Source organism: Lutzomyia longipalpis, chromosome 3, assembly GCF_024334085.1.
Source record: "Lutzomyia longipalpis isolate SR_M1_2022 chromosome 3, ASM2433408v1".
NCBI classification, from domain to species: Eukaryota; Metazoa; Arthropoda; class Insecta; order Diptera; family Psychodidae; genus Lutzomyia; species Lutzomyia longipalpis.
Genome location: NC_074709.1, coordinates 30,038,568 through 30,055,186, shown reverse-complemented (window position 1 = coordinate 30,055,186; position 16,619 = coordinate 30,038,568). Strand labels below are relative to the sequence as shown.

The 16,619-nt window shown below is 44.5% G+C and overlaps 1 protein-coding gene across 11 annotated transcripts in view; it reads left to right on the top strand.

Annotated features, from left to right (window-relative positions):
- Window positions 1-16,619, top strand: part of LOC129793812 (twitchin) — a 55,855-nt gene that overhangs the window by 26,358 nt on the left and 12,878 nt on the right. For all 11 annotated transcript variants that reach the window (XM_055834201.1, XM_055834200.1, XM_055834199.1 and 8 more), the window contains 7 exons: window positions 76-1,126; window positions 1,574-2,794; window positions 2,863-9,291; window positions 9,366-12,358; window positions 12,442-12,890; window positions 12,975-13,638; window positions 14,431-15,892. In XM_055834201.1, the coding sequence (XP_055690176.1) occupies window positions 76-1,126; window positions 1,574-2,794; window positions 2,863-9,291; window positions 9,366-12,358; window positions 12,442-12,890; window positions 12,975-13,638; window positions 14,431-15,892 (14,269 nt within the window). The remainder of the gene's footprint in view (window positions 1-75; window positions 1,127-1,573; window positions 2,795-2,862; window positions 9,292-9,365; window positions 12,359-12,441; window positions 12,891-12,974; window positions 13,639-14,430; window positions 15,893-16,619) is intronic.

The window sequence follows — 16,619 nt, the reverse complement described above, 5'->3', positions numbered from 1 at the left end:
GAGCTTCTACTAAAAAAAAAGTGCAAGTTTAAAAAACAACGGTTTTTGTAAAAATTAAAAAATTCCTACGCATAGGAACTCTTCCAAGGTGCTAAGTACAAGTTCAAAAATGAAGCTGAAAGCTACCAACTGATCATTATGACGCCCAAAGTGGAGGATACAGGCAAGTACACCATTGAAATTGGCACCGTGTCTTCAACGGCCTTCCTCAATGTGGACGAACCTGATCCATCGTACACCTTCACGAAGCCCCTGAAGAAGAAGTACGACGGTTTCACGGAGCACGATCTTACGCTTGAATGCGCCGTCAGCAGCAACATGGCCATGGTATCGTGGTGGAAGGGTGATGAGCGCATCGAGGATGGAGATGAATTTTCCATTTCAAAAGAACTCTCAGGCACGTGCAAGCTGTACATTAAGAATTGCAAACTCACCGACACGGGGGCGTATAGTTGTCGCATTGAGAAGCAACCCGATCGTACGGATACAAATGTAAAAGTCGTTGAGTACCCGTACAAGTTCACCAAGGTGCTCAAGTCACAGCAGCTAATTGAGAAGGACACCGTGACGCTGGCTTGTGAGTTGGATGATGCTCGCGGTGAGGTGAAATGGTTCAAAGGGGATGAGGAGATCAAACCCGATAAGCGTGTGCAAGCCGTTAAGGATGGTAGGAAGAGGAAGCTCGTGATTAAGGATGCCAAGGTGACCGATGCTGGGCACTACCGGTGCACAACGAATGCCGATGAAACCAAAGCTGAAATCATCATAAACTACATGAATAAATTCAATAAGAAACTTAAAGACACCGTGGCTGTGGAACGCGAGAAGCTCGTGATGGAAGTTGAGTTGCAAGATCAAACAGCCCCGGCTGACTTCAAGTTCAATGGCGAACCGATAGTGCCGAGTGATCGTATTGAAATTAAAAATCTTGGCGGTGGAAAGCATCAGTTGATCTTTAATAATCTCAAATTGGAAGATGATGGTGAGATTACGTGCGAATCGGGTAAATTGACGAGTAGCTGCAAGCTTACCGTGCAAAAGGGAGAATCGAAACCCATTATTGACTTCCCAAGTGAAGTTGAGGCACCTGTTAGTCAACCTGTTGTCCTCGAAGTACCCTACAAAGGTGAATTTTCTTTTATTTGTTTTTTCCCGTATATTTTATGCTTTACACTTAAACTCTAAAAGCTTACAATGATAAAACTGCTTACTCAGATTCTAAATACAGACCCAATAACGGATCTCAAAAGCGTAAAACTGTTTAAAATTCATGCTGAGAAAAATTAAAGATAGATTTAAAAAAAATTCATAAATTATTTAAGGTCGATTAATTAATTAATTATTAATTGTCGTAAAAAAATAATTTTGTTTACAGCTTATTTTTAATTCTTAAAAATCGATCTTTGAAACATAATAACAGCCAAGACTTATGCTAAACACACACAAAACGGTCAAAAAACATTAAAAATTCACGCTAAACAGTTAAAAACTAATTTGAGGCAATCACATTGTCTAAATTAGAATTTATTTCTTAAATTTTTTTCTTTTTTGTAAAAAAAAAATGTTTTTGTAGTTGAGGGGACAAGACAGAGTCCAATTGAGGCAAAACTCATTAAGGATGGCAAACCATTGCCAACAAAGGATGTGGAAGTGCAAATAAGTGATAATAAGGTCACATTTAAGATTAAGAAACCATCGAGGGATCAATCGGGTCCTTATCAAATTCGCCTTGGTAATGCCCAAGGGGAGGATGTTAAGGACATCAAGTTAACAATTCAGGACGTACCAGCACCACCACGTGACGTTGAAGTTAAGGATGTCTTTGAGGATTCATGTGTTGTCACATGGAAGGCCCCAGAGGATGATGGTGGCTCCCCATTGACGAAGTATGTGATTGAGCGCCAAGATCTCAGCCTTAAGGGTGGTTGGGATGGTGTTGGTGAAGTACAACCAACAGCCAAGCCACTCACCTTCAAGTGCACCGATCTTGTGCCAAAGAAGCAATATCGCTTCCGTATTCGGGCGGTCAATAAGCTAGGGCCCGGTGAACCGGGTGCCTTTAAGAATGCCGTCCTTGCACGCAATCCATGGGATGAGCCAGGAAAACCACGAAATGTGGAAGTTACAGATTGGGATGTTGATCATGCTAAGCTGAAATGGGAACCACCTGAGAGTGATGGTGGTGCCCCAATAACAGGCTATGTAATTGAGGCAAAGGAGAAATTTGCCAAAGAATGGACAAAAGCCAAAGAGATCACAGATCCAAATGTTCTCGCAGATCGCGTTGATGGTTTGAAGGAGAATGGGCAGTACGAATTCCGTATTCGTGCTGTTAATAAAGCCGGCCCAGGTGAACCATCAGACACAACCAAGCCAATTATTGCTAAATGTCGCTTCGTTAAGCCCTTCATCATTGGCGATGGTCTCAAGAACATTGTGGTGAAGAAGAATCAAGTGATCAAGTATGATATAAAATACGGCGGTGAACCTGAGCCAGAAGCTAAATGGAGCAAAGATGGCAAGGTGATCACAGAAGATGCCGAACAGAGGATAACAATTGATAAATACGAACGTAACACCGTGATAACCGTGAGGAAGTCTGCACGAGCTGATTCAGGCAAATACACACTCACGCTGACTAATAGTTCGGGGACAATTGAGTCCACAGCGGACGTGATAGTGCTGGATCGTCCTACACCACCAGGTGGGCCACTTGTACCTGAGGAAGTACGAGCGGATCATGTTAAAGTTAAATGGAAGAAACCCAAAGATACAGGAGGATCAGACATTACAGGTAAGCAGGCCTATTCGGTCTATTCAGTCTTTTAGAAAATTTCAGTTTTGTATATCCGTGTCCTGTAGGCTACGTCCTGGAGAAGATGGACATGGAGACTGGACGATGGATTCCAGCTGGTGAATGTGGTCCTGATGATGATTCATTCACCTTTAAGGGTCTAACACCGAATAAGAAGTACAAATTCCGCGTTAAGGCCGTTAATAAGGAGGGTGAGAGTGACCCACTTGAGACGACCGAACCAATTTTGGCGCGTAATCCGTATGATGAACCTGGAGCACCTGGGAAGCCCACAATTGATGACTACGACAATACTTCGGTGTCGCTGAAGTGGGCACCACCGGAATCCGACGGAGGACGCCCCATTACTCACTACACTGTTGAGATGAAGGATAAATTCTCACCTGATTGGACGGAAGTGGCAAAGACGGAGGGTCCAACGCCTGAGCTAAAAGTCGATGGACTCAAAGAGCGCCAAACTTATGAATTCCGTGTACGTGCACACAATAAGGCAGGTCCTGGGAAACCAAGTGAAGCTACATCACCACATCTCTGCAAGCATCGCAATCTTAAGCCGAGAATTGATAGGAATACCTTCAAGAGTGTAACACTTAAGGCTGGGAGGACGCATAAATGGAGTGTGGACGTTACAGGTGAACCACCACCAACACTCACGTGGATTTGGCGCGATGATATCCCTCTAACAAATACAGAGAGGATTAAAATTGAAAATGTTGACTACCACACGGACTTTACAATTACAAATTGCCAAAGGCGCGATACGGGCAAATATACGTTGAGAGCCGTTAATGCTTCGGGTAAGGATGAGGAGACCGTTGAGCTGTGTGTCCTGGGCAAGCCTAGCTCCCCACAGGGACCCCTCAAAGTTGATGATATCCATGCAAATGGGTGCAAACTCAAATGGAAGAAGCCAGAAGATGATGGTGGTACCCCAGTGCGAGAGTATGAAGTTGAAAAAATGGATATGGCAACGGGTAAATGGGTACGCGTTGGCAGGATCCCAGCTGGTGATAAGGATGAGCCAGAGATGGAGATAACTGGCCTTATCCCAGGCAATGAGTACAAATTCCGCGTCAGCGCGGTTAATGATGAAGGTGATTCAGATCCACTTGAAACATCCCAGGCAATCACAGCAAAGAATCCCTTTGATGAACCCACAAAGCCTGGAACACCTGAAGTCACCGATTGGGACAATGAGAGTGTTCAGCTCAAATGGGCTCCACCAAAATCCGATGGTGGAGCACCAATTGAGAAGTACGTTATTGAGAAGAGGGAAAAAGGTAAGCCTGATTGGGAGAAAGCTGCTGAGGTGCCTGGAGATAAGACAGATGGGAAGGTTGATGGACTCCGTGAGACAGGAGAATATGAATTCCGTGTTGTTGCTGTTAACAAAGCTGGTCCATCACCTGCATCTGACCCATCTAAAATGCAAGTTATCCGCCATCGTGCCCTCAAGCCACGCATTGATCGAACAAATCTCAAGACAGTCATTATTCGTGCTGGGAAATCCGTTAAATTTGACGTTGATATCCGCGGTGAGCCACCACCAGAAGTCACCTGGTTCCATGGGAAGGATAAACTTGAGCCCAGTAAGACTGTTTCAATTGTTAACGTTGACTACAACAGCAAATTCGGCATAACTGACGCTGTTCGAAAGCAAACGGGCATTTATAAAATTCACGCAAAGAATCCTCATGGTGAGGATGAGGCTGAAGTGGAGATTACCATCTTGTCGGCGCCTGGAAAACCCAAAGGACCCCTCAAGGTGCAAGATGTCACGAAGAATGGATGCAAAGTTAAATGGGATAAACCTGAAGATGATGGCGGGAAACCCATAACAGCTTACCAAGTTGAGAAACTCGATACAGCTTCGGGGAGATGGGTACCAGTTGGTCGTACTGATGGCAATGCCAAGGAATTGGATGTTAAAGGTCTCACTGAGGGTCATGATTACCATTTCCGCGTTAAAGCCATCAATGAAGAAGGTGAGAGTGAACCACTCGAGACAGAAACCTCAATTACAGCAAAGAACCCATATGAAGCACCTGGGAAGCCTGGTGTGCCCAAACCTGATGATTGGGATGTTAATCATGTTGATTTGGTGTGGGAGAAACCAAAGAATAATGGTGGAGCACCCATTACGGGGTACATTGTGGAGAAGAAGGAGAAATTCTCAACAACATGGGAAGAAGCACTCACAACTGATACCCCTGATACAAAGGGACGCGTTGAGGGCTTAAGAGAAGGTGCAACATATCAATTCCGCGTACGTGCAGTTAATAAAGCTGGGCCAGGTGATCCAAGTGATGCATCACAGCCACATATTGCAAAGGCAAGATTCCTCAAACCGCTCATTAATCGTGAAAAAATGCAACCAATACGCGTACGTGCAGGGCAACTTGTTAAATTTGATGTTGATGTCAAAGGTGAACCACCACCAACAACAACATGGTCATTTGCAGGAAATAATCTTGAGAATGGACCTGGATGTCGTATTGAGAATGAAGATTACAACACAAAAATCATGATTTCGGATACAAGTCGTGCTCAGAGTGGTATTTACACACTTACAGCCGTTAATGACAGCGGGAAAGATGAGGCAACAGTTGAAGTAACAATTTTGGATAAACCCTCAAAGCCAGAGGGACCACTTGAAGTCACTGATGTCCACAAGGAAGGATGTAAGCTCAAGTGGAAGAAACCCAAAGATGATGGCGGTTTGCCGCTCACAGCTTATGTTCTGGAAAAGCAGGACGTTACAACGGGCAAATGGGTTCCCTGTGGCACTGTTGATCCTTCAGCAACAGAGCATGATGTTAAGGGACTTGAGCCAGGGCACAAATACAATTTCCGCGTAAAAGCCGTTAATGAAGAAGGTGAATCACCACCACTTGAAACTGAAGGGAGTATCCTTGCAAAGAATCCATATGATCCACCAGCACCACCTGGACTCCCAGATATTGTTGATTGGTCTGAAAATATGGTTAAGCTCAAATGGGAGCCACCAATACGCGATGGTGGTGCACCAATTACGGGCTATCAAATTGAAGTTATGGACAAAGATTCAGGGCAATTTGTTAAAGCCGTTGATATTCCCGGGAATAAATGCGAAGGTGTCGTACCGAAGCTTGAAGAAGGTCAAGCGTACAAATTCCGCATTAAGGCGGTTAATAAGGCCGGCCCTAGTGATCCCAGTGAATCCACAAATTGGCACACAGCTAAGGCGCGATTCCTTAAACCACGCATTGATCGTACAAATCTCAATCCAATAACCGTCAAAGCTGGCTTGGGAACGGCTCTCGATGTTAACATTATCGGTGAGCCTCCGCCAAAGGTAACATGGCTATTTGGGGATAAAGAAGTTGAGACAGATAGCAATCTTCGCATTGATAATGTTGATTACAACACAAAGTTCTTCATTATGCGCGCCAAAAGGGCTCAAAGTGGAAAATATACGATCATTGCAACCAATGAAGTTGGTGAGGATCGTGCAGAAGTTGAAATAACCGTTTTGGGTAAACCGTCTAAGCCTAAAGGACCCCTTGAGGTGTCTGATGTCAATAAGCACGGATGCAAGCTCAAATGGAAGAAACCCGAAGATGATGGTGGTGTTCCCATTGAGTACTATGAAATTGAGAAGCTTGACCCCTTAACTGGTCAATGGATCCCGTGTGCAAAGAGTACAGAACCTGAGGCAAATATTACGGGATTGCAAGAGGGTAAACCATATAAATTCCGCGTGAAGGCGGTTAACAAGGAAGGTGATTCAGAGCCTCTTGAAACTGAGGGTACAATAATTGCGAAGAATCCATTTGATGAGCCCGGGAAGCCCGGGAAGCCTCAACCAACGGATTGGGGTAAAGATTTTGTTGATCTTGAATGGACAAAACCCAAGGATGATGGTGGAGCACCAATTACAAAGTATGTCATTCAGAAACGCGAAAAAGGTGATAGAGCATGGACTGATGCTGCCACTGTCCCGGGAGATAAGACAAAGGGAACAGTTGAGAATCTCGATGAGGGTCACGAATATGAATTCCGCGTTATTGCCGTGAATAAGGCAGGACCTGGTGAACCATCTGATGCATCACGATCCGTTGTTGCTAAGCCACGACATTTGGCGCCACGAATTGACCGGAAGAATTTGCAAAAGAAAGTCGTTAGAGCTGGCCAACTTTTGCGAATGGATGCTGATGTATCAGGTGAACCACCACCAAAGGTTGTTTGGACCCTAAAGGATGAACCACTGAAGACAGCAGATCGCCTTCGTATTGATAATGAAGACTACAAGACTTCATTTATCTTGCAAAAATGCACGCGTGCCGATACAGGCACATACGTTGTAACGGCCACAAATGATTCGGGCAAAGATGTCGTTGAGGTTGAAATTCAAGTTTTGAGTAAACCCTCTAAGCCAAAAGGCCCCCTCAAAGTGTCCGATGTTACAGCTGAGGGATGCAATCTCAAATGGGAGAAACCTGAAGATGATGGTGGGGAACCAATTGATCATTACGTTGTTGAGCGCATGGATACGGAATCTGGCCGTTGGGTACCTGTAACAACAACTAAAACACCCGAAGCTGAGGTAGCTGGTCTCAATGAGGGTAAAGATTACCTATTCCGCGTAAAAGCCGTCAATTCCGAAGGTGAAAGTGAACCTCTTGAAACGGAAGCAGCAATTACCGCCAAAAATCCTTATGATGTTGCCGATACCCCTGGAAAGCCTGAATTTAAGGATTGGAGTAAAAATCATGCTGATCTCAAATGGACACCACCTGCATCAGATGGTGGTGCACCAATAACTGGGTACATTGTTGAGAAGAAGGACCCACATACGGGAAAATGGCAGAAGGTGGTTGAGACGAAGAGTCCTAAATGTGAAGCGCGTGTCCCTGATCTCGTTGAAGGGGAAAAATATCAATTCCGCGTTAAGGCCGTTAATAAAGCCGGGCCCAGTAAACCATCTCAGGCTTCTGAAATTCTCACTGCAAAAGATCGGTATGCAGCTCCAAAGATTGATAGGACAAATCTCAAGGATATCACAGTTAAAGCCGGGCAACATGTTAGGCTTGATGTTAAAGTTTTAGGTGAACCACCACCGAAGAAATCGTGGTATTTGAATAAGGCACGTCTTGAGAGTACGCCAGAGTGCACAATTGATGTTGAAGATTATAGAACAAAGTTCTACATCCCGATTGCTGCACGTTCCCATACCGGAAGGTTGGTAATTAAAGCTGAAAATGATTCAGGAAAAGATGAGGCAGGCATTGAGCTGACTGTCCTTGATAGACCATCTAAGCCTGAAGGTCCACTAAAAGTATCTGATGTTCACAAGGAAGGATGTACCCTTAAGTGGAATCCACCCCTTGATGATGGTGGTGTTCCAGTTGAGCAGTACGTTGTGGAGAAGATGGACACCGAGACAGGACGATGGGTTCCCGTGGGACGTTGCAAAGAGCCCAAAATGGAAGTTGAGAATCTCGTACCGGGGCAGGAGTACAAATTCCGCGTATCAGCCGTTAATGCTGAAGGTGAGAGTGATCCACTTGAAACGGAGCACTCAATCATCGCGAAGAATCCCTTCGATGCACCCGGCGAGCCTGGACAACCTGAACCAACTGATTGGGATAGGGATCATGTGGATCTCAAATGGACACCACCAGCTTCCGATGGAGGATCCCCCATTACGGGGTATGTAATTGAGAAGCGCGAAAAAGGTGTTGGTCGTTGGCAGAAAGCAGCTGAAGTCCCCGCAACGGAATGCAAGGGAACAGCACCAAATCTCGAGGAGGGCGTTGAATATGAATTCCGTGTACGTGCTGTTAATGCTGCAGGTCCTGGTGAACCCTCAAAGGCATCAAAGGGTGTTGTGGCTAAATGCAGGAAACTCCCACCGAAGATTGATCGCAAGAACATCCGCAATATGACCATTAAGGAAGGTGAACCAATATATCTGGACATCAAAGTTTCTGGTGAACCACCACCAGATGTTGTTTGGACTGTTGGTGATAAATCCCTGAAATTGGCAACAAAGTGCCGTGTTGAGAATGAACCATACAGCACGAAACTCTTCAATGATAACCCCGAGAGGAAGGAATCGGGCGTCTACAAGATCACAGCAACAAATAAGTATGGAACAGATACGGCTGAATTTGAATTGGAGGTGATTTCAAAGCCTGGGAAACCCGAAGGACCTCTGGAAGTTTCGGACATTCACAAGGATGGCTGCACACTCAAATGGAAGAAGCCCAAAGATGATGGTGGTGAACCAATCGAGGGCTACATTGTGGAGAAATTCGATCCAGAGACGGGTATTTGGATCCCTGTGCTCAAAACAGCCGGGAATATCCCAGAAGCAAAGGTTGATGGCCTTACACCTGATCATGAGTACAAATTCCGCGTGAAAGCGGTGAACAAGGAGGGTGAGAGTGAGCCTCTGGAAACATTTGGAAGCATCATTGCCAAGGATCCATTTAGTAAGTTTAACAAATTATTTTCCTTTATTAATTTATTGAAGAAAGGCAATCTAACGTCTGATCTATTTTTGTAGCTGTTGCAACGCAGCCTGGTGTCCCAGAACCCATGGATTGGTCTGCAAATCATGTTGAATTGATCTGGAAGGAGCCTGCATCCGATGGAGGCACTCCCATTACGGGCTACATTGTTGAGAAGAAGGACAAATACAGTCCAATGTGGGAGAAGGCCGTTGAAACGACATCTGATGCTCCAACGGCCGTTGTGCACGGACTTATTGAGGGCAATGAATATCAATTCCGCATTATTGCACTCAATAAGGCAGGCCCAAGTGAACCATCCGATGCCAGCAAACAATTCACAGCTAAACCACGATTCTTGGCACCTAAAATTGACCGAAGACACCTGCGTGACGTCACACTGTCTGCAGGATCAACCCTTAAATTTGATGCAGCAATTACGGGTGAACCAGCCCCGACTGTTGAATGGAGATTCGCCGGAATGGTGCTTAAACCATCGAAGGCCATTACAATTGATTCTCCAGACTACAGCACAAGATTGACGGTGCGTCCAACAACAAGAGCTGATTCCGGGGAGTACACTGTAACAGCAACAAATAGCTCTGGGAAGGATCAAGTTTCCATACAGGTAACAATTACAGATAAGCCTGGGAAACCCGAAGGACCCCTCAAGGTGTCCGATGTTCACAACACTGGTTGCAAACTCAAATGGAAGCGTCCCAAGGATGATGGTGGAGCACCAATTGAGTACTACCAAGTGGATAAGATGGATCCGGAAACGGGTTGTTGGGTTCCTGTTGCCAGGGCCACAGAGCCTGGATTGGATGTAACTGGCTTAACACCTGGGAAGGAGTACAAATTCCGAGTTGCTGCTGTTAATTCCGAAGGTGAGAGTGAACCACTTGAGACAGAGGAGACAATTGTGGCGAAGAATCCCTTCGATGAACCCGGAAAAGTTGGGAACTTGCGTGCAACTGATTGGGATAAGGATCACGTTGATCTTGCATGGACACCACCACTTGAGGATGGTGGATCACCCGTTACGGGGTATGTTATTGAGAAGAAGGATAAATATGGGCAATGGGAGAAGGTTGCTCAAGTTCCAGCTGATGCATGCAAAGCAACAGTTCCTGATCTTGTTGAGGGACAAGTCTATGATTTCCGTGTTAGTGCAGTGAATGCAGCTGGGCTCGGGGAACCATCAGACACGTGCACGGTAACAGCTAAACCAAGGAATCAAGCACCGAGAATTGATAGAACAAATCTCATTGAGGTGCGTATTAAGGCTGGACAGAACTTCAGCTATGACGTCAAAGTTACCGGAGAGCCTGTCCCGAAGACAAGTTGGACTCACGGGAAGCGTGAAGTTAAACCATCAGAGCGTGTTAAAGTTACGCACGTTGACTATGCAACGAAGCTTGTTGTTCGTCAAGCTGTAAGATCAGATTCGGGAACTTACACCATCTCTGCTGAGAACATCAATGGAAGTGATACGGCTGATGTGAAGGTGACTGTCCTTGATAGGCCTGCACCACCCCGTGGGCCACTTAAAGTTGAAGATATTCACGCCAATGGGGCAACACTCAAATGGAATCCACCGGAGGATGATGGTGGAGCACCCATTGAGAAATATGTGATTGAGAAGCTCGATGAAGCTACTCAACGATGGGTCCCATGTGAAGAGACAGACGGCCCCGAGACAAGTGTAGCCGTTAAGGGTCTTACACCGAATCACAAATACAAATTCCGCGTACGTGCGGTGAACAAGCACGGGAAATCCGATCCAATTTCAACGGATAAATCCTATGAGGCAAAGAATCCATTTGATGCTCCTGATAAGCCTGGGCAACCGGAGATTGTTGACTATGACAAAGACTTCGTTCAGCTTGAATGGGCAAGACCTGAAACAGATGGTGGATCACCCATTACGGGTTATATTATTGAGAAGCGCGACAAGTACAGCGATGATTGGGATAAGGCAGCTGAAATTGAGGGAGATGTACCAGCTGGACGTGTTGATGGGCTCGTTGAAGGGGTTCAGTATGAATTCCGCGTAAAGGCTGTCAATAAGGCTGGTCCCGGTGAACCAAGTACAGCCACAAAGCCCCACATTGCACGCCCCAAAAATCTCGCACCGAAGATTGATAGGAAATTCATGGCGAATATTAAAATTCGTGCTGGGCAGAACTTTGAATTTGATGTGCCCGTTATTGGTGAGCCACCACCAACGAAGGAATGGTCCCATAAGGATAATATGATCATCAATTCGGACCGCATTAAAGTCTCCCATGAAGATTACCGCACAAAATTGCGTGTAATTGATGCTAAACGTGGTGATAGTGGCGTTTACACTCTTGTTGCAAGAAATTGCAATGGCACAGACAAGGCGGATGTTAAGGTTGTCGTGCTGGACGTTCCAGGAGCACCTGAGGGTCCAATTAGGGCTGATAATGTCACAAAATCCGGTGCAACACTCTTCTGGAGGCCACCAAAGGACGACGGAGGATCCGACATTACGCACTACGTTGTTGAGAAGATGGATGCCGAAACGATGCGTTGGGTACCCGTTGGGGAATGCCAACAGCCAACAATTAAAGCTGATAATCTCATTGAGGGCCATGACTACAGCTTCCGCGTGAAGGCGGTTAATAAGCAAGGGGAAAGTGTACCCCTTGTTACGAGTCAACCAATCACAGCAAAAGATCCCTTTGGGCGTCCAGAGAAGCCTGGGCAGCCACAAGTTACAGATTGGGATAAGGATCGTGTTGATTTGGAATGGACACCACCAAAGAAGGATGGTGGTGCACCAATAACAGGCTACATCATTGAGAAGCGTCCGCGTTTCGGAACGTGGGAGAAGGCTCTTGAAGTTCCTGGGGATGCAACAAAAGCCAGTGTTCCAGATCTCACTGAGGGTGAGGAATACGAATTCCGTGTTATTGCTGTGAATAAAGGTGGCCCAGGTGAACCATCAGACGCTTCAACACCTGTTGTTGCAAAGGCGCGCTACATTAAGCCACACTTCGATAAGAGTCTCCTACAAGATCAGGTAAGGATTTCTTTGTCAAATTTCTGGGTTTTTCAGCCTAGAATTAATTTTTCTTTTTCTCCTTCTTCGGGGAATTCTAATAGATCGTTCATGCTGGGAAGAAAATTAAATTCTCCCTGCCAATTGAGGCAAGTCCTAAGCCAACGGTTACATGGACGGTTAATGGGAAACCCCTGGAAGCTGGTCCAAGGGTTGATATGCAACTATCAGGCGACATTCTTACGTTGGAAATTCCTTATTCAGTGAAAGCTGATGAAGGAAATTACACGTTGACAATTTCCAATGAACTTGGGTCTTGTTCAGCTTCGGCATCGGTTACAGTCCTCGATAGACCTGCTAAACCCGAGGCACCCCTTGAGATTTCGGGTATTCACAAGGAGGGATGCCACCTCAAATGGGGAATGCCGAAGGATGATGGTGGTTCACCGATCCTCCATTATGTCATTGAAAAGATGGACCTCTCACGAGGAACGTGGAGTGATGCTGGCATGAGCACAAGCCTCACCCATGATGTTACGCGTCTAGTTCACAAGTAAGTTTAACTTCTTTTTGAGAGGATTTTTTTTCTCTCAAGAAGAATTCTTGACTTAAAATAAAATAATATTTTGCTTTGTAGGAAAGAATATTTGTTCCGTGTAAAGGCGGTTAATGCAATTGGTGAGAGTGAACCCCTTGAGGCAGCCAAGAGTATCATTGCAAAGAATGAATGCGATGAACCACAGGCACCTGGAAAGCCAAATATTGAAGATTGGGACAAGGATCACGTTGATTTGACGTGGGCACCACCAAAACACGATGGGGGTGCACCTGTTACGGGGTACATAATTCAGAAGAAGGAAAAGGGAAGCCCCTACTGGGTGACAGCTGCTCATGTACCCACAAATACGTGCAAAGCAACCGTGCCAGAACTCACAGAGGGTCAGGAGTATGAATTCCGCGTGATTGCCGTGAATAAGGCTGGTCAGAGTGAACCCTCAGAGGCATCGGATAAGATCACAGCAAGAGCAAGGAATGTTCCACCAAAGATCATCACACCACTCACAGATGTTCGCATTCGTGCTGGGTTGGTGCTTCACGTGGACATTCGCTTCGAAGGTGAACCACCGCCAGAAGTTACGTGGACAAATGGTGGGAAACCCATCACGACAAATGAACGCACGACGGTTACATCCGTTGGGCATCACACCGTCGTTCACACGGTCAATTGCCAGCGTTCTGATTCAGGAGAGTACCATTTGAAGCTCAAGAATATCAATGGGGAAGCTGAAGGGTCCTTCAGTGTAAGTACTTGGATGCCATTTTGTAAATTATTCATTTAATTTCTTTATATAAATTTTATTTTCTTTCATTTTTCATTTTTCTGTTTGATTTGTTATATTTCATTTTGAAAAAGTTCTTAAAATTTTCATTGCTTTTGATCATGATTTTTTTTGGAATCTCTCATAAAATATTTTTGAATTTTTCTTGAAAACTTTCTTGAAATTTTTTCTTCAAAATCATTTGGAATTTTCCTTCAAATTCATTGAATTTTTGCTTAAAAATCTTCTTGAATTTTCCCTTCAAAATCTTCTTAAATTTTCCTTAAAAATCTTCCTGAATTATCCTGTAAAATCTTCTTGATATTTTCCTTCAAAATCTTGAATTTTCCTTAAGAATTTTTATTGAGTTATTCTTCAAAGTCTTCTTGATATTTCCCTTAAAAATTTTGCATTACTGCTTCAAAATCTTTTCTTTTTCTTACAAATCTTCTTTGAATTATCTTTTAAAACCTTTGATTTTTCCTTAAAAATCTTCTTAAACTTTTGCTTAACAATCTCCTTGAAATTTTTCCTTCAAAATCTTAATTTTCCCTTCAAAATCTTGAATTTTCCCTTCAAAATCTTGAATTTTCCCTTTAAGATCTTCTTTGGATTTTTCCTCCAAGATCTTCCTGAATTTTCCCTTCAAAATCTTCTCGAATTTCTCTTGAAACTTCCTTTAAAAAAAATTCTCAAAATCTCTTCGAAAGAATCAACAATAAAAATTTAGAGATAAATGTTTAATTTAACGTCTTCCTCCCCTCGCAATTGTAGGTCATTGTTCTCGATCGTCCTGGCCCACCACAGGGACCTCTTGAGTATGAAGAGATCACTGCACAGAGCGTAACACTCTCGTGGAAACCACCAACGGATAATGGTGGTAGCGAAGTGACGGGCTATGTGATTGAGAAGCGAGATCTAACGCACGGCGGTGGTTGGGTTCCAGCTGTAACACACGTGAATCCACGCAAAACTCATGCAGTCGTGCCACGCCTACAGGAGGGAACAAAATACGAATTCCGCGTTATGGCGGAGAATTTGCAGGGACGCTCAGATCCCCTTGTTACGGATAAGCCAACAGTGGCGAGGAATCAGTACGACGTCCCCGGGAAGCCAGGAAAGCCCGAACTTGTGGACAGCGATAAGGATCACATTACAATTAAATGGGCTAAACCCATTAGCAATGGAGGTTCTCCGATTATTGGGTACGACGTTGAACGCAAGGATGTGGCCACAGGCAGGTGGATTAAGGTGAATAAGGAGCCTGTGCCATTCCCTGAGTATCGTGATGATCGTGTTCAGGAGAATCATCAGTATGAGTACAGAGTTTCGGCCGTTAATGCAGCTGGTGCTGGTAAGCCAAGTGATGCTTCAGCTGCATTTGCTGCAAGGCCAATGAAGGAAGCCCCCAAGCTACGTCTGGACGCCCTCTACGGCAGGAAGATCAAGGTGCGCGCTGGGGAGCCAATAAATGTGGAAATTCCACTGTCGGGAGCACCACAGCCGGTGGTTGAGTGGAAGCGTGCCGGGAATCGTGTTGCGGAGACTGGTAGGGTGGCCATTGAGACCAATTGGGAACACACAGCTCTGCGTGTCGAGGCGTCCGTGCGTGCGGATGCTGGCAAGTACACGGTGACGGCGACCAATGACTTCGGGTCAGATTCTGGGGATGTTGATGTGATTGTAGTGGATAAGCCGGGTCCGCCAGTTGGTCCGCTCACGTACAGCGCCACGACACAGGAGAGCGTCTCACTGACATGGAATCCACCCGAGGATGATGGTGGTGGCGATATCAGTGGGTATATCGTAGAGGTGACCGAGGCAGGTGCCGATCGTTGGCGCTCCGTGCCAGGCTTCTGCCCTCGGTGCACCTTCACAGCCCGTGGTCTCACCGAGGGGCAACGCTATGAATTCCGCGTGCGTGCTGAGAACATCTACGGCGTTTCCGAGCCACTCTTGGGTAAGCCGGTGCTCGCGAAGAGCCCCTATGATGTTCCCGAAGCACCCGAACGCCCAACCATTGTCTCCTACACACCCAACTCGTGCACGCTCGAATGGCGCGCTCCCGAATACACGGGTGGCCGTCCAATTTCCGGCTACTACGTGGAGAAGAAGGAACGCGGTGGCGATTGGCATCGTGTCAATAACTACCCAACACCCAATACCACCTTCACCGTTCAAGATCTTCGTGAGGGTAATCGCTATGAATTCCGTGTGGCTGCTGTTAATGATGCAGGTAAGAATCTTTTAAATTTAATTGTTTGGGGAATTTTCTCTATTTTTTTAAAAGATTTTTTTTGGTATTCTGTTGAAAATGTGGAAATTAGGATGATTTTTTGTTCATCTAACATAACAGTAATAGCCTTTGAAGGCTTTCATTAAAATATATATATATATATATTTTTTTTTAATAATTTATAGTTTAGAAAATTAAGGAAGTATTTTGATTAATAATTTTTTTTTGAAAATTCAATCCCCCTGAAAATTATATAAAAAGAAAAATTAAAAAAAAATGTCCTAATGCTACATTTTCAACATTGTATCAAAAAAAAATAAATAAAAATTTCGAAAATAAGCTTTCTTAGAAAGAAAACCTACAAAGCTTTATTCTCTCTAAGAAATTAAGCATTTAAATTGAATATATTAGGTCTCATCGGGATATCCCTAAACAAAAAGAATTATATATAAAAGTATTACTTTTTAAAGGATTTAATGAGTTTTTGTAGTTAGAAAATCCTTCTCTTAGCTTTCGATTTATTTTGCAAATTTTAGGATCATCTCTTTTGGTAAATATTTCTTTCTTTTCACTGAATATTTTCCATTTTTCCCTGAAGATTTTTTTTTAATATAAATACTTGTGATTTTGTAGTAAATTTGTGTAGTGGGTTGTAGTGTATTGTAGTAGTGAGTTGTGTAGTAAAAAATAGTTAGTAGATAAATTGAATTACAAGGAATTTATTTAG